The following is a 21,178-nucleotide window of genomic DNA, read 5'->3' as shown; positions in this document are numbered from 1 at the left end:
GTTTTCTCAACCCCACAGAAACCACCAGATGCAGAGCGAGAGGAAGAGCACAATAGCCCCCGACAAATCCTCAGCACCTCCCCTTTCAGTGTTTTGTAGACAGTCTCTGCCAGCGCTGTGTGGACGTAGGACAAAGGCGCAGCCGGCAGGTGGCCCTGGGTCGCAGGGTTCGCCGCGGACTTGACCCTGGAGCAATTACTGGGGATAAGGGGCGGGACGAAGGGGCGGGGCGCGGCGGGGCTGGAACGCCGGCGGAATCCCCGCGCCTGCGCGCTCGCGTAGGCCTGTGGTTGGGGAGCCCCGGCTTCTGGGCTCGCCCTCGCGCCCCCGCCCTCCTCCTCCTCCGGGTCCCTTCCCACCTCCGCCCACTTGACGCGATGACGCACGGCAGGTTTGCGGACGTGGCGGCGGCGCAAGGCCTGAAAGGCGGAGACGTTGGCGGCGGCGGCGGCGGCGGCGGACGTTGGCAGCAGAGAACGGAGGCTCGGCCATGAACTGGCCCAGGACGGCGGCGGCGGACCTGCTGGCCGTCTCCTCGCTGCGTCCCCACTGCTAAGGGGACAGGTAAAGATGGCGGCGAGAGGTGTGGGGTGCTCGGTCCCGGCCGGCTGGGTTGGGCCCCACCTACATCCTCCACGGAGGCGGCTCGGACTCCTCGGCCGCAGATGTGGCCTGGGCTGCCCGCGTGTTAAGAGTCTTAGAGGCCTGGGAGACCTTCCAGGCCAGCCCCGCCAAAGCCCCGTGTGTCGGGGAATGTGAGGCTCACAAGAAGGACTCCCTACCTGCCCGAATCTCGGCGCAGCGCGTTTCCAACCCAAACACACTACGTTTCTCCCACAACTTCGTGTTTGTGTTGAAAATTCGCCCACGGCGTCTCGCTCACGTCGTCCAAGTGTGATGGTGTGACATAGAGATCTGAGATTTAATCCTCGCAGGGGATAACTGGGAAAGAAGAAAACTAGACTTGTGGAATGGAGAAGGAAGGAAGTTAAGTTTTTAAAAACTGAATTGGCCCAGGCGGATACAGTCCCTGTGATACTGTCCCAGTGCTGAACTTAGCTTATGCCCTGTGGCCCTTTTATTTCTCCTTGCTTAAGGAATGTCAAAGAGAAACACCCAAATGCAGTTATGTTATACAGTATGAAGGCGTTTGGGAAATCACTTTCAGTTACAGAGTGACTTGATGAGTAATTTAACACAGTACTTGTTGGTAATTGCTTTTTGCCACGTATGTCATCTATCTAGTGTGCAGGCTTGTTTCAGTTTTCTGAAGAGGGTTTTGTGCTTTTTTTTTTTCTTCTGCCTTTCGAGAATTAAGACAGGTGAAGAGAATTGAGCCAGATGACTTGAATACTGTGTACTTTCTAATCTCTGTAGTTGGCTCAAATAATTATATGCCTAGGCCAGAGTCTAGCTTTTCACTTCAGTTAGGGACACAACTAATTCTTGATTATTTAGAAACGATGCCTAGTTTGTGGTATTCTGCTGCCTGCGTTTCATTACAAAGGGGAGTGAAGGGATTGTGAAACAGATCAAGTCCTACTCTTTAAATATTATTTAGCAATATATTGTGGAGAGATGTTGAAATAAATGTCTAAAATGGCTTTTGGGCATTGCTGAGTGAAGTTCAGCTATACTAAGCCAGTTTGGCGGTTCTGAGAACAAATTGTCAGGGAGAAAAAATCTAAAGGGCAGCTGAGTGGGTCCGTATAGCCACGTGTAAATTGCCATATATTAAGTGGCTCTTAACTTTTTAAACTTTTTGAGAATATGAAAACAATAAAATTAACCAGAAAAATGTATGTCATGTATAAAATTTTGTCTAGGAATCTACAGGATTCACAGACATTCCCTCTAATTAAAGACACAGGATAGAAAAGACTTGGTTAGATAATGGAAATAAAACTGTTAACTTTTTTAGGTGAAGATAAGATACTCTCAGTGTTTTGAGGAAAAAACAATGTTTTTGAAAAAAATAAAACTTTCTTAATTTAGTATGGCACTAAAACAAGTTTAATTTTTACACTTGTTAGAGTTGTCACTTGATAGAATTCCTTGAAGGAGTAGGTGTGACTTTGAAACTGCTTTTGAGATGTAAAATGTGGGTAGTTTTCTTTAGTTTGATGGTTGTTGAGTTAAGAACACCAGTACATTATAATAAATACTGTCGCTCTTGGAGGAATTGGTGAAATTATCTACTTAATATATAGCTGTTATTTATCTATTTATTCAAGAATTATCATTTATTTAATATAGTGGTACTAACTTTAGCCTGTTGACAATGTTTGACTTCCATTGTACTGTAGGTATTCAGTAGTGTTGTTATTTCCAAGTTAGGTTTTTAAAACTCATCCCTAAAAGTTAAAAATCAGTAATGTTTATTTCTTTTACTATTTTTTTTAATTGAAGTACAGTCAGTTACAATGTGTCAATCTCTGGTGTATAGCACAATGTCCCAGTCATGTATATACATACATATATTCATTTTCATATTCTTCTTCATTAAAGGTTATTACAGGACATTGAATATAGTTCCCTGTGCTATATAGAAGAAACTTTTTCAAAAAATACGTTTTTACATATAGTGGCTAACATTTTGCAAATCTCAAACTCACAAATTTATCCCTTCCCACCCCGTTTCCCCGGTAATTGTAAGATTGTTTACTGTGTCTGCAAGTCTGTTTTAGCTATTAGTTATTTATGGGCTCTGAATAAAAAGCTTTGAGTTTTTAGAGCATTACACTGTTGCCATAGAACAGGGTCAGAAACTGGTTTCCAAGGGTTGAATTCAGTTATGTAAAATAGTTCCCAAATTTTATAAGTATGTGTTTACATAGTATAATCTACTGTCATGTATATTACAAATTCAGACTTTTGGAATAGGTCTTTTCTGATTTTTTTCTTTTTCATTTAGTACTTTTCCATAGTACTCACAACTGAACTAAGACCTTTGAGACATCATTTTATCTTGGCTTCCACAGCACAACATTTTCATGGTTTCCTCCTCCTCTGAACACTTCTTTTTCTTCTTTGCAGGCTGATTTTCCTTCATCCAGATACTAAATGTAACAGTTTTCAATGGTCAGTCTTGGTCCTTCTTTTTCTTATTCTGTACTTTGTCCTTCTCGGTAATCTCATCTACACAGCTTCAGTTTCCACCTGTGTGCGGATGAGTCATGAAATTATATCTTGAACCCAGATCTTTCTGAATTTGACTATATGACATTCTTTTTGGTGGTCTTAGAGGAATTTATAATCACAGTCACTGACTTCCCTCCGACTCCCATGCTCTTCTTCTAGTGTTCCAAATCTTAGAGAATGGCACCACCATTTACTCAGTGATGCAAATCAGAACTTGGTGTGATCCTTAATTAATTTCCTCTCTTCATATCTGAGTCACATTATTAGGCCCAAAGTATTTTATCTACTCAAATTCCTCTTAATACCTGTCTACTCTACATCTTTCACAATAATTGAGAACAATCTACTACCCTTTTTTATGTGAACAATTAATATGAAGCTAAAACTAAATGTGGTATTATTTTTTACGTTCTTGTATTTTTTTTTTTTTTTTTTTTTTTAGCAGTGACAGACTTCATTGGTTGGGGCAGGGTACCAACTGGGATCCCACCCTCTCAAATAAAAAAAACACATAGAAAAGAAGGAATTTAGAAACCTTTGTATAATATCTACATCCTGGGCTCCCAGGGCAAGGGGGTGATTGCTGGGTGGAGGCAGGGTCCATGCTGCCTGCATGCCCACATCCACCCTGAACATGAGAGTGGAGGTGAGATGCTCTGGGAGGGGTGAGAGAGCCCCCTGGATGGGGCAGGTTGCCAGCAAGGGGCATGGCATATAGCCAGGCTTCAGCAGCACTTGGTACCATGGTTCCAGGGTATCTTTTTGCTGGCATCATCAGTGATGAACTTGTAGTCGTATGTGAGCTCCTCAGTATGCAGGATGTAGCATGTAGATGATGATGTGCTTCTGGCCCTCCACTTGGATGACTTGAGAGAAGCACTTAGGCTCACACGAGTGGTTGATGAAGTGGGCAGCAATTGCCACGCATCGTGGCTTCCCCCACATACAGTCATCCACTTGGAACATGTAGCACCCAGTGCCCTTCCCATCTTAGAACTTCTCCTGCTTATTGTTCTTTTTTAATGAGAATAGATCAGCTTGATGAAGGTGAGTTGAGAGTGACTACACTTAAGTTAGCTCTCATCTCAGTCTTAAAATGTCTTTTCTGAAGTAGAAATGAACATAGTGACTTATAATTTGTTCACGTCTTTATGGACCGTTAATTGAGTTTCATGAGGACTTGGGTCAGTTAAAGTTTGGTGAAAAGCTGCCAGGGAAGAAAAATCTCTGGTTGAGAGCAAAATCGTGACCTGCATAGAAGGCACATACTGTACTAAATATAAATACTGAAATCAGCGTGATCCAGGGAAGTAGGTAGGTAGTCCAAAAGATATTTCAATCCCATGGAACTTAAACTGAAGAACAAGCCAGAAAGTTTAGGGTCATAAAAATGTTGTGTATGTACATATAAAACATATACTTTGATTCCATCAGATATATAAATTGTATATATGATCACGTTTTTAAGACATAATACAAAATTATTTCCCTAGTTTTTTTCATATACTCAGAATAGGGAAACTTAATTATTTTGATCTAAAAATATTTTTAAAATTGACCTTGTTAAAATGTAATCATCCTCATGTTTTGTGATATATGACGTATATGAATAGATTACCTCTTCCTCCCATCCATTGTCTCCATTACCAAATATGTTCATTGTACTTCAGCAACTATGAAACTTGATCCTAAATTTTTAAATAACTAAAACCGTTCTTTAAAAAACCAAAAGATAAAGTGTCCTGAGTATAAGATTCATGTAAATCAGTCAAATGGATCAGCTACCTTCCAAAGTTTTCTTTGCCTTTTTTCCCTCCAGATTTTGACATTATGGCAGGGAGACATCAGAATCGTAGTTTTCCTCTTCCAGGAGTTCATTCAAGTGGTCAAGTACATGCATTTGGAAATTGTACAGACAATGATATGTTGGAGGAGGATGCTGAAGTGTATGAGCTTCGATCCAGAGGAAAAGAGAAAATCCGAAGAAGTACATCAAGAGATAGACTTGATGACATTATAGTATTAACAAAAGATATACAGGAAGGAGACACTTTAAATGCAATAGCTCTTCAGTACTGTTGTACGGTAAGTTTTAATTTGATTTTGCATATTGCAGCCCAAAATAATTTGTTCATAGCACCAATTGAGATTAATTGTATTCTTCTATCTTGTATTCCACCCCCCTCTTTTCCCTCTTTCCACAGAAATCTGTATCATGTTGGTGGATGTTAGTTTTTAAATTTTTAAGTTGATATTTGAATTTGTGTTTATTTCTAAATCATGATTCTATTTTCAGTATTGAAAAAGATGTGTTTATCTCTCCTTATGCAAGTTGTAAGAGAATTTCAAAATATATAAGGAAAAGTTTTTCCTTGCCCCAGTTTCCTAAGGTAACACACTTTGGTGTATTTCTTTCCATACCTTTTTGAGGGGGAAGATATGTATGTGTTTTTGTTTTTTAAATTGGTTTATGCTATACCTATTACTCTGCAAGTTGCGTTTGCCTTTTTCATTTCTTAATGTGTCATAGCCTTATAGTTCTGACATTATTTTATGGAGCTATATGATGTTCCATAGTATGGATGTACCGTAATTATTAAGTTGTTCTCTTACTCATGGATAGTTAGGGTTTTCTCCATGTTTTGCATTGTGCAGTGAATATCATCACAACTATATCTTCAAATGATGGTACTTTTATTTCTGTGGAATATATTCTCTAAAGTTGGATTTATAGATGAAAGGTATACTTTTTATTTTCCTAGGTATTAAATTCTGTTTTAAATCCATTTTGTATCTGTCATTATGTCCATCTTGCATCCTTAGCATGGAATTTGTTTTCATGTAAACACATTGATATGGCTGCTTTTCAAACTTTTTGTTCTCATACTCCCAATAGAATTTTTTCCATTTTTTTAATTTCCCCAGTAGAATTTTGAAACATGTACTGTGTATCTCCTTGCACATTTTATTTATTTATTTATTTATTTATTTATTTAACATTTTTATTGAGTTATAATCATTTTACAATGTTGTGTCAAATTCCAGTGCAGAGCACAATTTTTCAGTTATACATGAACATGTATATATTCATTGTCACGTTGTTTTCTTCCTCACACATTTTAAAATGAACTTCTTAAGTTAAATACTTCCTGACTTGAAAGTTACAAAGGATTTAATTTCCATAATGTTGTCAGTATTGATATTTGAAAATAAGAATACCGGTATACTCTTTAAATGTATGCATGGAATCCTAAATACTACCAGGATTTGCTACCTGAAATCATTCATTTAAAATATTTATATGAGCTCTTTTTTTAGTAACATGAAATTTTATATCTTTCCTTTTTTCTCCTTGATTAATGTTTTCATTCTCCCCCCTAAATCCTTCATAGTGTAAAATGTTTTTATATTTGAAAACTTTCACTGATTACCTGTCATAGTTCTTTGGTATAGAAACACATATATTTATAAATTTATATATATATTTAAAGTTTCATGTGGCCATGAGGGTAAATGTATTATTTTTTCCTGAATAATAATTGCAGTTATTCACAATTGATCAAAACAAATCCATTACAAATTTTAATTTAATTTTTAATAAAATATTGAAATATTTCTTGATGAGGTAAGAAAAGCTGGGTTTGGTTTTTTTTTTTGCACGACTTGTTCTTGTATGACAATAGCATGTATTGTTAAATCAGAAAATATCGGATTTCACTTTTTAATGCAAATAAAATTGTGAATATGTGTTTTGTAGAGAAATAACAATAATGCGAAATACTGAGAAAGCAGCAAAAAAAAGGCTTTATCATTTTAAAAATATGGTAGTGCTATATCCACTTGTAAATATTCAGCCTCAGGAATTATTAAAAGTATGCCTGTTGTAAAACAATGATAAGAGGAACAGAAAGTCTAACATTGCAATCCTAAATGCAACCAAGTAAGTTAGCTTGGCATAACAGAGAAAATGTAGGGATATTTAGAGAGATAACCTAGGTAGATACTAAACCTTGAAAGCCTAGTTCAGAAAGAGTGTTGAGTAGTTATTAGTCATACTATACAATACCAAACAAAAGAGCGTTTTAAGAGGATAGGATCAGGCTTTGGGGTTTGTCAATGATTATCTTCATTTGCCTTAAGAAAAAACAGTCTCAAAGTAGTAAAGGAGCAAAGCATTCTTTATCATTACTTTTCAGTCCTCTCTCCCTTTTCCTCCCACATATACATTTCAAAGGAATTGAATTTTTCAGTAAGAACTCTTAATTCTTCATTGGAGTTGATCAGTAATATGTAGTTAATCCTGGTCACCACTACCAGCTTAAAAGCCCTCTTTATTTGATAACCTTGTTTCTGCAGATTTGATTTTCCTACTATTAAAATTTAATAATAGCTAATTTGCATAACATACTATGTATCACTATTCTAAATGTTAATACATTTTAATACATTAATCTTCACAGTAACCCTGTGTGGTTGGTAGGTAGTATTATTACTGTCATTTTACATATGTGAAACTGAACTGCAAAGAGGTTAAATATTTTGCCCCAAATCATACAGCTAGAAAGTGTCAGAGCCATGCTTCAAACTCAGTTCACACTTTTAACCACCATCATATAGTGCTTTCCTGGCCTCTCTTTCTTAATCTCATTTGTGGATTTCTCTTACTCAGTATACCCCTCAAATGTTGGCATCCCTCAGGGATCTTTCCTATGTTACCTTTTTCTCCGAGTCTTTTTCTAGTGAATCTGTCTATTCTTAAGACTTAAATTCCCATTTTTGCTAGTAATCCACAAATCTGTATCTCTGGCTGAGCTGAATTTCACACATATGTCTGTAACCGTGTATTGGACATCTTCCACTTGTGTATTTCAAGCACCTCAAAGTCAACATGTTTGTGAAATCTGTATTTTTCTCCCTCTACAGTGTTCTGTGTCTCAGTGAATGACATCGTTCTCCATTGAGTTGACTAAGCTGAAATCTTAAGTTTTATCCTAGACTCATGTTACCTCTCTGACATCAAACAGGTGATAAATGATGAGGGCTTAGATTAAAGCATTGATGGGAATGATGAATGGGACTGATAACTTAAAGGTAGTTGGAGAGCCTGGCATAGTAATTGGTAATCTGAGAAACACTCCCCTGTTCCCCTTCGTCACAATGGCAGATGGATAGGATATGCAGACAGGTTAGGGACTATATAAAAAATACAAGGAAAGCTTAAAAAATGACTGATCTTGCAGGTAGTTGAATAAATGCATTTACACGGAGAAGTTTGGAGAGAAAGGGCTTCAGAAGGCAAGTGAAGGAGACAAAAGTGTCATGTTATATCAATTCTAAGGCTTTTTTTTTTTTTTTAACATATTTTAATGTCTTTGAAGTTAGAACGGTGACATGTTCAGTATTTGGTAGTTGGTTTTTTTTTTTTTTTTTTTTTTACCTTTATGATACATAAAAGAATAGCCCATCTTAGAGTCAATGGCATCTTAGTTTTGATGAAATATGGTAGTTTTAGTTGGGTAAGTTGACACTTGCCTGTACGCTAATTGCCAAATTGGAAGAAAGAACAGGTATCTGTAATCCTTTCTTCACAGATTGCAAGCAGCCAAAGTATGATATCTGTACATGATGTACAAAGAGAGCTATCAAAGGATCCTAGAATATACTTCAATAGCTAGTATTAGTGTTAATGAATTTATGGGTGATAGTAGAGTGGATTTGGTGATTTCTTAAGACTGGTAGATCGAGTGGTACAGAACTGTTATCCACAGTTAAAATCTCTCTGGTGCGATAACTTAATACTAAGTTCAATATAACATAATAATTAAGCTGAATTTTTTTCCTTCCCAAAGTAAATGGAATGAATGAATATTATTACTTCTATTTTGACCTAGAATTTAGTTGAATGTTGTGGTTTTTCTTTTTTTACAGGTAGCAGATATCAAGAGGGTTAACAATCTCATCAGTGATCAAGACTTTTTTGCTCTTAGGTCTGTCAAAATTCCAGTAAAAAAGTTTAGTTCATTGACTGAAACACTTTATCCTCCAAAAGGAAGACAGGCTTCACGTCCTTCATCTGTTCAGTACCTTGCAGAACAACAGGAAGTTCTGTCAGCTAATGATTCTCTTTCTTCCAGTGAATCAGCTGGTAGCTTTTTAAAAGAAGTAGACCGAGATATAGAACAAATAGTAAAATGTACAGACACCAAAAGAGAGAACCTTAATGAAGTGGTTTCTGCCTTGACAGCACAACAAATACGTTTTGAACCTGATAACAAAAACATTCAACGTAAGGATCCATATTATGGAGCAGACTGGGGAATAGGATGGTGGACAGCTGTAGTGATAATGTTGATAGTAGGCATAATAACACCAGTATTTTATTTGCTGTATTATGAAATTTTAGCTAAGGTGGATGTTAGTCACCATTCAACAGTGGATTCTTCACATTTGCATTCAGGAGTCACACCTCCATCACAGCAGAGGGAAATGGAAAATGGAATTGCTCCAACTAAAGGAATACCCTTTGGCCCACAAGAAGACCATAAACTATATAGTCAAAATTCTCAATTACCTGCTGCTCAACACAAAACATAGCAGTTAGTTCACAGTTACAGTGTTAGTGATCACGTGTGCATCTGGAATGTGGTGAATCGGTTATGTTCAATAACCACTTCAGAGGCAGCATTTAGGGAGACTGAAGATGCTTTGTTTTTACCTTTTTTTTTTTTTTTGAGACGTTTACAAATGAATTGAGTATAGAATCCCGATAGTTGTTAGTTGTTGATACTGAAAGCAGTAAATCTATATATAAACGTGTTACATCAATGCTTAAAGCAGAAATGAATTTAAATATGTGTCTAGGAGGTTCTTGGAAAATGCATCATTTTTCTTATTCAAGCCTGGTTATGTTTAAATTTTATTTTTAAAGTCATTAATTTTGGTTGAGGTCACTAATATTAAATTCATTAGGCAGAATAATGATAGCAACAGATGTCAGCAACTGAAGAAAATTTACTACTATGAACCATCAAAATACTTAGTTGCAAAAAAGTTGTTTGATTCTAAAATTATTGATGATAGCCCTTAATACTCCATTTTGAAAGTAAAAAAAAAACACGTTTAGTGTATATTATGAAAACATAAGTAGAACAGAAATAGGAAAGAAACATATAATGTCTGTAATAGAAGCTGAGACATATTACTTTTAAGCCCCCAGAATAATGTGTCACTGTTGGGAAGTTGCCGTTTGGTCACTAGAACACTCACTAGGTTATGTCAAGACCTAAAAGTAATCTTTGTCTCTTAAAGAATGCTGCCTCTCCTTCTGTTTTTTTGTGATTAAATTCGACTCTGATATTTGAAAGCACTTTCATTATTCTTTGATGAAAAGTGTTAACATAGATTATCCTTACATACTGTGATAAGTTGTTGCCGTGTTACGTGTAGTAACATGCCTTAATTACATTTAATGCCTTATATTACTTTATGTAAACTAATATAATTTTTAGAATTAAAGTTAAACATTATTTCAAATGATCCGATAGGATTCATAAGATGGGCTGTATAAATTTGTCTCCATGTTTCCTATGAAGCACAAGTTAATGGGATCAAAACAAGTTTTCATTGTCTGCCTGAGGTCTGTAGCAGAAAAGCAAAGTTAGAGACCTGCGTTAGCAAACAAATTGTTTTATTTATTGAGCCCTTAACCTCTGTTTTTCAGGGAGAAAATATTCAACTTAAACATTTTTTTCCCCTTAACTGGAGCATCAAATTGGGAAGAGAGGCCAAAGGTGTATGGATTGGTCGAAAGGGCTTGATAGTGCCACTTTTTAAGATCTGCTCTGCATCAGACAGAGTCTGGCTAAGTAAACATTTGCATACTGATTCCATCATCTAATTTTTAAAAATGTGTGTTTTTAAAATGTTACGAAAATGATTCATTAGAAGAAAGCTTTGGTGGAGTCTGAATTGCCTGTTTTGTGTATAATAAATATGTATCTTAAGATATATAATACCACCTCATTTTCCGGGCATTATTTTCTAACTTTTAATGTTTTAGCTTTTTGATAAGTTATTTTATATTGCAAACGCCAATCTTGATACAAAGTGGGGTGAATAAATAAATATGTTTAGTGAGGCTGAATGTATATTCAGGAACAGTATTTCATAAAATGACAGGACAAAGTAGTCAAACATTAAAGCCCTTGCATGTATTAGAGGACCTTAGACAATTACCAGAAAGTGTTAATATGGAAGTTAGAGCAAATTGATTTTTTGAGTAAGTCTTTTAGTTTAAAATTTAAAATACTTTTAATGTGCCTTGGGAGTCTTGTAAAGAGAAGTATGATCTTTCTAATTTATGTTCAGTGTTAACTTGGTCAGTTTACATTGTATTTATTAAGCCTGCTGAAAACCAAGTTTAAGAGAAGAGAATACAGATTATTTTAGGTAGAATGGGCTACATGTCCTTTGAAGAATTTTGTTTACATCAAATTGATGAAATTATAGTCAATGATTCCTTTTTGCTAGTGGTACTTTGAAATTGTGGTAGAGAAGTCTGATTTCCAAAATAAATAGCTTTTTAAAAAGGAATGAAGTATACTATGTTCTTGTTGATTAAAAACCATTTCTATCTTGCAGAGTGTCTTGTTCCTTGAAGGAAGTATAACATAACCTTATGACACAATCAGGCAGTTTCCTTTTTCCATATATTCGAATTATATATTTTTAATAAATTGAATATATTTAAATTATATATAATTCTAAAGAATATAAATAGAATTTTATATATAACATATAATACATATAGAATTCTATATGTTATATATATGGAATTCTAGATTCTAATCCTTGAGTGTCATTTGTAAAAGAAAAGATTTCCTAAGCATTTAACAGATAAAAGAATAATTTTAGCTTTTAAAAAGTACAGAGTAATACATCAAAATTTGTAGCAAATGCAGGTTACTTTGTAAAACTTAATAAAAGAAAAGTGATCATTTTATATTGTGGCTTTTAATTGTGTTGAAACCGTTATTTGAATTTACTTCAATGCTTTACATTAGAAGATATATATATATGTAAATATATATACACACACACACACATATATATATGCAGATGTAACAGTAACAGAACTGTGACTCTTTGCATTTGGTTCACTTTAAAAGTTGGGAGTTCCAAGTGAAGAGAAATTGCTATTTTTTAAAAGGGCAGATTCTTTAATTCTTAAAGTCTGGGTACAAATGGTTAAGGCAGTTTCAAACTAATGGATGCCATTTAAATTAAATATTTTTTGACAACCTACTCATAGGAGATTATGGGATTCATGTCTTCAAAAGATCAGTTATAGAGTCTGCTGGCCAGGCCACATTAAGAATTAGAAGATTGCCTAATGTTAAATTAACTTCTCCAGAGGACATTTTGGTTTTTAAAGCTTGTCTTTTTCTGGACTCTACTTACTTGTTCAGTGGCCTGAAGAGTTCTTTAATTGAACCACTATTTAGTCATTAGTTCTTTTTAAAGGTATCTACTTCTAAAACGATCAACTTGGGATTATGAAGGATGCAGTTAAGAGTTTTAAAAATACCAAGACTCAAGGATCCAGTCAAAGTGTCACAGGGTAAAAGTGGAGTTTTTAGAAGTATTTAAATGGTGCATTATGATAGGAATCATTCTTATTTTGAATTATAACAATGTTGCTCAGGAAATCAGTATTTTTCTTCCAAGTATGTGCATATTGCACTGTTAGATATAGAAATCTGAATGCTTTATTTAATTCTTTTATGTATACAAATTATATAATCTTTTGTATAATGTATTTTATACAAATGAAACATGGAATTGTAGACCATTATGTTAGCGTGTACATCTGTAAAACTGGTTTTTAAAACTTTCTGCCCCTTATTTTTCGTATTTTAAAGGATCTACAAAATGTAATAAAGTTTCTATTTTATTACTCAATCTAAAATCGAAGCTGGTGAACTTAATTGAATAAAGCAAAACCTCTCTTCTTTCTATTTGATAGAGATATTATGTAAGATAGACCAAATTGCCAAAGATCTACCAATTTGGATTTCCCCCTTGTCATACTGAAACAAAATCCACTGGATAATTTATAGTACGTCAGTAAAAGGAAATGAAAACAAATTTCAGATGGCTGTTCTTTGGCGGGGAGGGGCGCATCTTGGATGTCAGAAAAGAAGGCCTCATGAGGCATGGTCCACACCTTAGCAAGTTGTGGATCAGTCGTATGTCACTATATTTATATTATCACAAAACAAAAAACCTTTCCATTTTAAGAATATTACTTTTTAAAAATTACCAGTAGCAAAAAGGATTGATAAAGTTATTTGGGGCTTTTATTTATTTAATGGAGGCATTTGTGGTGTAATTCTTTTTTTTCCCCCACTTTTAAAAGCATCTTGATATTAAAGTTGTATTTATAGTTTTTCTTACAAATAGATTTTACTAACTCCAGAGCCTTTAACCAACCATATTAAGACAAACGCACTGATACTGTACACTTCAAGGTGGTGGGGGAAGAAGGGTTAACAGTGTCTTCTGAATTTCTTACCATTCTCTTATATCCAAATCTCTTAGTTTGTTATCACAACTTTAGTCACTTGGAGTTTTTTTTGTTGATGGTGGTTTGTTCAAGAACATTTGATACTGGCATTCCTGCTCAATAAACAGTTATTTTACTAGGTGAAATAAATATTAAATTTGTCTTCTCTATCAAATATAGTTCTGTAAGGTCAAAATAAAACATCTGAACATAAAACAAAAGGACACAATTTTGTAAGAATTTAATGTGTAAACAAATACAGAAAAAAATAAGCATTATAGCAACAAAACACTTTTGCATCTTATATAGAAATTTTAAAGACACTTCAACAAATTTTTTTTATACGTAAGAGGCTTATCTCTGCATTAAAGTTTAACTTCTTATGGAATAACTTCACAGTTTCTGAGATTTTAAGCCAGAAAAACAAGATTCATGCTGGTTAAAGCAACCTGCAAATATTTCCTGCCTGTTTTCGCAATTGGTCTACATTAAACTTATAAAAAGATCTTCCAACTGGGGGAGACAATGCACTTAAATGGAGATGGCTGGGGCCTCCCAAGGCAAATCCTTGCCCAAAGGGGATGCCTTACCATCTGCAGGACTAAAATGGTGGAGACAAACCGAAAGCTAGGAATTTTCCTTGTATCTTTGGTATTTTTGCCCAACTCAAGTGTTATCTGAAGATTTATAATAAAACAAACAGAACTATAGAGATAAGATTTCTATAAATTAAATTGTATTTGGCTACAGTACTAAAGAGGTGAGAGAACTAAAAAAAACTTATGTTAATTATCAATCCCAAGTGACTACTACAACTAGAAACTGTGTGAGGATTCCACTCTGAAGTACAGTAGAGTGCTACTTTAAAATGTTTTCATGTTTTCCATTTAGAATCTTTAAAGTTTTGATAAGCAACTTTAAACAAGAAATCATATGTGATCAACAGTACTGAATAATGGCCTTCACGCTCATCTTGAATTATCTGAGGAAGTATTAAAATTGAAAGGGATCTTTTTCCTGAGAAAGCCATGTTATAAAACAGCACAAGGCAATACACATTTTCTCCAATTTTCCCCAACAGAATATAAGAAAAGAAAATCAGATTACAATATATTTTGTGAGGAAAACATGTTGGTTTCTCCAAATGATTTGCAATCATTTTCCCAGCTACAATTTTTTAGAGAGAACCAAATTTAAATTTAAAACGATCACTTCTACAAGTTGAGAGAATGAATACGTATGGTAAACTTTGAAATTTAAGCAATTTTTATAGGAAACTGCTTACAAGTGGAGAAACTAAGGCACAGAAAACTTAACCAGGCTTGAGTTCAAGGTTGAATTTCATAGGAAAGTTAGAAATAGAATCCAGGGCTGATTCTCAGGTTAGAGGGTACTGGGTGATATCTTCCCAAGAGGGAAAAATTAATTTTTCTTTTGGTAGGTAATACTAATAAATCATTTTTGACATATATATAACATGAATTTCCCTGAAAATCTTTGGCATTTGTGAGTCTTTGGAGGCTGAAGTTTTTTAGATGTCTTCTCCCACACCCTAAAACAAAAAGGCAGGGAGCTAGTTTTTAGTTGAAACAAAATAGATTAATCTTAATTTCAAAATGACCTGAGTTTAATTCTGCATTGTTACATAAATCAGTTGGAAAGCTGAGTCCTGTGAAATGTAAGAGGCCACTACACCTCACAGATTTCACGTACATGCATTCTGCAGTGAGATTTACGAGAGTAGAACCACATTTTTATACAGTACAAAATTAAATAAGATGTCAGTCTAATTTTTGATAAGCCAAGTATTTGAATAATGTAGTAAGTGGGATGATTAATTCATTATATTGTATTGTAGGAAGGTGGTCTCAAATTCAGGAATTTCTAATATTCATCCCAGGTCTTAGTACTGGTTGAGATGTAAGCTGTGAAATTTATTTAGCTAGGATTGGCGTTTTTCCCTGTGCATATGTTTTCAGTCACTAAACATTTCATCTCATAAAATATGCACTTGTAAGAGCTCAGGAAGGTTTATGCAGTGATAATAGCACAGAACATATGTAAAAGTAAAAACATTATTTTCAAGTTTCTTTGTTTTTAAAGTGCTCCATGTGCAATATTAAACTAACTTTGAGATTATGGAAATCCATAATGATGACTAGTAGTAGTTTTAGAAAAGATCAGCAGTTAAATGAGAATAATTTGTTCAAGTATGGATACATAGATTAAAATATGCAAAAACTCTCTAGGCACATTCTAATCCAAATAATACAAAAAAAAATCCATTTGACTACATAAGAGGGATGAGAGGTGTGGGAAGGAATGTCAGAGTGTCATACTGACTGGTATGGTAACTATTATGTAAACTCAAAGTGGTTCTGAATATTTTAGTAACAAGTATTTGTCCAACAAAACAGGAATAAAAATAAAATACTTACTCCCTATCAGAAATAAAATAGAAAACAAGTCTGTCCCAACGTTCAGAAGCTGTATCATAAAAATTTTTGAGAAATTTCATAGCTAATAGGTTGCTTCATCCATGTTGTCATCACTGTCTGCACCAAAATCATCTCCATCTTCAAAGTATGAATTAATGTAGTCATTTTCCTAAGTGAAATGATACAGTCCTCAGTAAACATTAAAAGAATGAGTAGTAACATTATTAAAGAACATAATGTAGGCTGTCCCTTTAATATGTTTATAAATACCAACTTTAGCTAATTAGAAAATACACCAGGCTTGAAAGAAGTGTCTCTGCTATTTCAATGCTTAAAACACACACTTTCACACCATCTCCTACTATTCTCAGGCATCAACTAGCTAAGAGAACATAAATGGATCCCCATTACACCTCAGTAGGATGATACCTCTAACTCATTACACCTTACTAGGATGATACACGGTTTAGAGAGCTAAACCACTAAACACTTACTAACTCAGGAAACAAAGCCAATTTACACTAACATTCATTCGACTACACCAGAACTGAGGTTTTGAGTCACAATGCATAACTGAGCATAAGCAGAGATTTTTGCTTCCTATCAGAAAAAGACCTTAAGATACCAAATCAAATGTAGAAGATGCCATTGTTACATTCCATCCAGGGCCCTTCAGTTGTCTTTGAGTTACAAAGGATTAAGCCCTGGAAACATTCATTCCAATTCTTATGGCTTAGTAAGACTGTTATCCATGTAAATGACTCAAGATAGCTCTACTTTCTATCAAAACTTCAAAAATCCATTTGGATATATCTTAAAAGAAATTTAAGAGAGTTATTAATCAATTGCAGTGTATGGACTATATTTGGATTCTGCCTGGAATGAGCAAAAAAAAAATTTTCCAGGCAAAAAAATTTAAACACTGGCTTAGTATCTGATGATATTAAGGGATTATATTTTATTGTGTTAGGTATAATACTGATACTGTGATGTTAGAGAGCCCTTATTTTTGATTAAATACTGAAATATTTATGTATGAAATGATACAATGCCTGGGATTTGCTTTAAAATAATCCAAAGCAGCTGTGGGCTTAAAGTTGGGGACAGGAGCAGACTGGGTGAATGAGAGTGGTCAGGAGATAGCCCATCTCCCTAAGAACTGATCATTGTTAAAGCTGGGTGATAAGTCTAGTTTTTGTACATGATTGAAATCTGCCATAAAAAATTAATCCCCACATCTCTACTGTGTATAGCAGGAATTATGATAGAGTAAGAAATAGAGACTATTCTAAAAAAGAAAGTCTCCTGGATATCAGCTTTTCTAGTACCTGCATGGTGGGATTTTATATATAAATTTAAATAAATATAAGAAAGGTAACTTGTATTATTCAGATACATATTCACTACTTTGTCCTCCCTAAATACTTTAAGTTGCCGTATCTAGCTAAAACTCTTACCATCTCCAGGAAATTGACTTGGTCTCTGGTGTCAAGAAATCCAACAGTCTGGACCCCTGGCTGAATCCTGAAGCTAAATGTGCCAGGGAGGGGTGGCATGGTTGAGAGTTCAAGTGAGGCCACCATGTAAATGAGATCTTAGCAACAACACTTGTGTGAAAATATAAGAAAGCCAACTTGTACACATAAGTGGAAATGAGTAAGGAAGGGATACTTTATTTCAAATAGAGCGTATGTCACTTGTGTTTAGACATGAGCACCTCCAAGTATGTTCAGCGATTCACATTAGGTAATTTTGTGATATTAGTAATCCTGATACAGGTACAAAGTGAGAACCTGTTGAAACTGATGGTTTAAGTGGTTCTTGGCTTTCATTTGAGCCTTTGCTTTTTTTTCTTTAATTATAACATTCAAAAGACTGAAGAAAGAAAAAAGTCTGTATTTTCTCAATTTTATAAGTAGGTGTTACATAATCTGCTCCATTTTACTCTTTAAAACAACATGCTTATCAAATTGATAATGTATCAGGTGAGTTAATTCAGAATAATTTTTCATTAATTAGTTAACTGTTAAAAAGGGCAAAGAGAATAGCTTTAAATCTAGAAAGGCTTTAATCAAATTTCCCTTTTCATTCCTCACCCAGCCTCACTCAGAATATATACATCTCTGTTAAAGTATAGTTTTTTTTTAAATGAAATATATAAACCCACTGGTGGTGTTTAGGACTCTGTCAAGGCCCAGAACAGAATTCTGAAATTACTAGAATCCTAATGTTTGCTGTTCTTGTTGAATTTAAGGACAGATATTAAATTCAATACAGCTCAACTCAAACAGACTTTATACACAGCATTTCTAAAGCCAAAGAAAATACAGGAACATTCTGAAAAAGAAGGGTAATATGCTCTAAAAATATTAACAAATAATCAGAAGCTTCCATTGATTGGAACAGCTTAGTGATGGTTCAGAAATAGATCAATGGAACAGAGTTCAGAAATACATCTAAGTAGATGTAGGAATTTAATAGCTGATAAAGGATAATTTCCTATCAATGCAGGAAGAAAATTATTTAGGCAGGCAACTGGCTAGTCATTTGGAAACAGATAAAAATGGATCCATACCCTTCCCTGCACACCAACATAAATTTCACAGTAATCCAAAATTTAATGCAAAGTAATTGTAGTATATAATAAAGATTTCATAGTTGGAGCAGTTCAGGTGAAGAAAAGATTCAGAGTGTGATGTGAGAAGCTGAAATGGAGTGAAGACAATGGGTTACTGGAATGGAGAAGAAACTCTCAGCCTAGGTAACTTCAAGAGGCATCTACAAAGTTCCAAAGAGGCCGTGACCCACAAACTTGCCCTGCTTAAAAATATCTTCATTGACTCCAGCTTATTTTGAAATGCACCATGTTTCAAAAAGCTGGAAACCCAAACCCAAAACAGTGAGTCCTGATTCAGTCAGATACTTGAGGTTGGATTATAGTGTTCACTGCACTTTAGGATTTGAAACCTTGTGGTATTGCAGGGATTGCCCCTCAGGTCTATATGACTAAGCCCTTAATTAGCTGCAGGCTTAAAATTATAAGTAGAGAAATCTTAGTTAAACTAATCTGATCAATTTCCTTAACTTGTAGACTTCCACTTACAAAGCTACCTAGAAGGTTACCTTTACCTCCTATATTCCATCTGGTATTATTATAATTTCAACACTATAATAATTCTCTTGAGACCAAGGAGTTGATGCCAGTGATAATAATGTACCCATGGTTCCAATCAACTTGGTTTTTGTTTGTTTATTTTAATTACATACTATATATCTGACTTAATAGATCATCCTTAAGCTAAGTAGCTTTGTTACCCTCCCCAAATAGACCATTACCTCTTCTTGCTCTTCCTCGTCATATTCCTCTTGGTCTGCAGCATCATCCTCATCCTCATCATCACCTTCTTTACTTTTCTCTTTGCTTCCTTCTTTCTCTTCATTCTCCTCATCTGATTTTTCACCATCACCTCTCTTTTCCAATTCCTGGTATAAATGAGCTTCATTAATTCAAATGGAAATCACAAGATTCTGACTTCCATGCTCAACCCCAAGAGGACAGTTACCTATTACCTTATTTGAATCCTCCCTTACTGACACCTCCAGGCCACCACCAAGGACACTGAGTTAACTCAAGAAAGCAAGAACTCACTGGCCTGTCATTACACTGGTATTTTCTTTGATTTTGTTACTTGATAATGGGGTCTCAGGTAAAGCTGGGATATCGGCTCTAACGTGCAATGCTTTATTTTTATAATTTCTATCCTACCTCTTTCTAAAATACTGAGTTGATTCAGTTTATGGAGAAGAACTTTCAGAATGTTATTCTGTCTTCCTTTTAATGTGAAAGGAGAAAAGAGAACATAATGGGAACATTTCAAAATGTCTATGTTTTAGCTTATAAGTGAAATTGTTTAAAGCAATACCAAGTCATCTTGGGGTGAATTATCTTATTTGCAGATTATCCATGTTCTTATCTCTGTTCTCCCTCATTCTTTACTTCCCATTCCCAGGGATTTTTGTTTTTTAATTTATCTGGCAGGTTGAAAAGAACAAGATTAAAACTCAAATCTCAGTCAACATTAGCACTTATTAGCAACTGAGTGTGAAGGCAAAGAAGAGATGCAGTTAGAAAAGCTCTGATTACGTGATAGTTCCACTTAGCCACCTTGTTAAAATCAGTATGCTACCTTCTCATAACACACAGATTTAACTCTAAGATTACATCTTTATCTCTAAGATTACATCTTTGTATTTCTATTATGACTACCAAAAATTCTTTCCATTTTTCCATAAAAAGTGACCTGTTTTCATTACTGTTACTATCCATTCTCCAAATTGTTCTATGCTTAATTTGCATAAATGATAGAATCTCACAAGTTTTCTAGGTGAGGTATAACAATAACTTTAATATTTAATACTCATAATATGGCATAAGATTACTTTAGCTAAAATGTGATTATTCTTAGTCAATAATCAGAACACTAATTCATAAACCTGTAAATACCCTACCCTATTATAAGATATTTGCTCTGTAAACTACAGATAGAGAAAAAACATAATTTGTATTTGGAGTGACTGCAACTTAACTATTCCATTACTGGTTCTGAAATAGTTATTTTTAAAAATGCCTTTAATTACATTCAAATTTGAATTTAAGGAAATCAAAAGCAATGAAAGACTACATTAGAAGATAGACTCAATTTTTAATCAAAATTCAAACTCCACCTTTCCTCTTACCCTCACCCCACTAAGGTAGAACAAATAAGATCAAAGTAATAGACATAAGATGATTTATCTTCATACTGACACGTTAACTTGTAAAAGTTATTACTACCAGTATAATGTGTACAATTTTACCCATTGGCAATCCCTTTGGAAAACTGCAAGTAAAAAAAATAGTGTTTATAGATTCTTTTGAAGTGTTTATAAATACACACACATATATAGTGATGCTATGTTATCATTAATTAATGTATGGAATTTTTCCTTTTCTACTTTAATCAAACCATAGTAAAAAGGCCTACGACCCACAAGT

The 21,178-nt window shown here is 34.6% G+C and overlaps 2 protein-coding genes across 10 annotated transcripts in view; one reads left to right on the top strand and one right to left on the bottom strand.

Annotated features, from left to right (window-relative positions):
• The first annotated feature begins 425 nt into the window (after positions 1-425).
• On the top strand, positions 426-13,102 carry LYSMD3 (LysM domain containing 3). The gene is made up of 3 exons (XM_006187973.3): positions 426-564; positions 4,961-5,226; positions 9,070-13,102. Exons 2-3 carry the CDS (start codon positions 4,972-4,974, stop codon positions 9,733-9,735), a joined length of 921 nt encoding a protein of 306 aa, XP_006188035.1. The 5' UTR covers positions 426-564; positions 4,961-4,971; the 3' UTR covers positions 9,736-13,102.
• The window catches only part of POLR3G (RNA polymerase III subunit G), a 78,527-nt gene continuing 59,924 nt past the window's right edge, over positions 2,576-21,178 (bottom strand). For 7 of the 9 annotated variants that reach the window (XM_014562007.2, XM_032475923.1, XM_032475953.1 and 4 more), the window contains exons 7-8: positions 19,480-19,626; positions 13,931-16,312 (exon numbers count right to left, since the gene is read on the bottom strand). In XM_014562007.2, coding sequence (XP_014417493.1) covers positions 16,226-16,312; positions 19,480-19,626 — 234 coding nt within the window. In that variant the 3' untranslated portion in view covers positions 13,931-16,225. Of the gene's footprint in view, positions 3,160-13,930; positions 16,313-19,479; positions 19,627-21,178 lie in introns of those variants that run through there. The other 2 variants (XR_004318260.1, XM_014562008.2) reach the window with 2 other exon arrangements.

Source organism: Camelus ferus, chromosome 3 (genome assembly GCF_009834535.1).
Source record: "Camelus ferus isolate YT-003-E chromosome 3, BCGSAC_Cfer_1.0, whole genome shotgun sequence".
NCBI lineage: Eukaryota > Metazoa > Chordata > Mammalia > Artiodactyla > Camelidae > Camelus > Camelus ferus.
The sequence above is the reverse complement of the archived record's forward strand: the minus strand, read 5'-3'. Positions and strand labels throughout refer to the sequence as shown.

What these genes read in the sequence shown, in the direction of transcription:
- LYSMD3 (XM_006187973.3), top strand. Translation starts at nt 4,972, where the DNA reads ATGGCAGGGAGACATCAGAATCGTAGTTTTCCTCTTCCAGGAGTTCAT. An exon ending in CTCTTCAGTACTGTTGTACG is followed by an intron (nt 5,227 to 9,069) that starts GTAAGTTTTAAT and finishes CTTTTTTTACAG; the next exon opens with GTAGCAGATATCAAGAGGGT.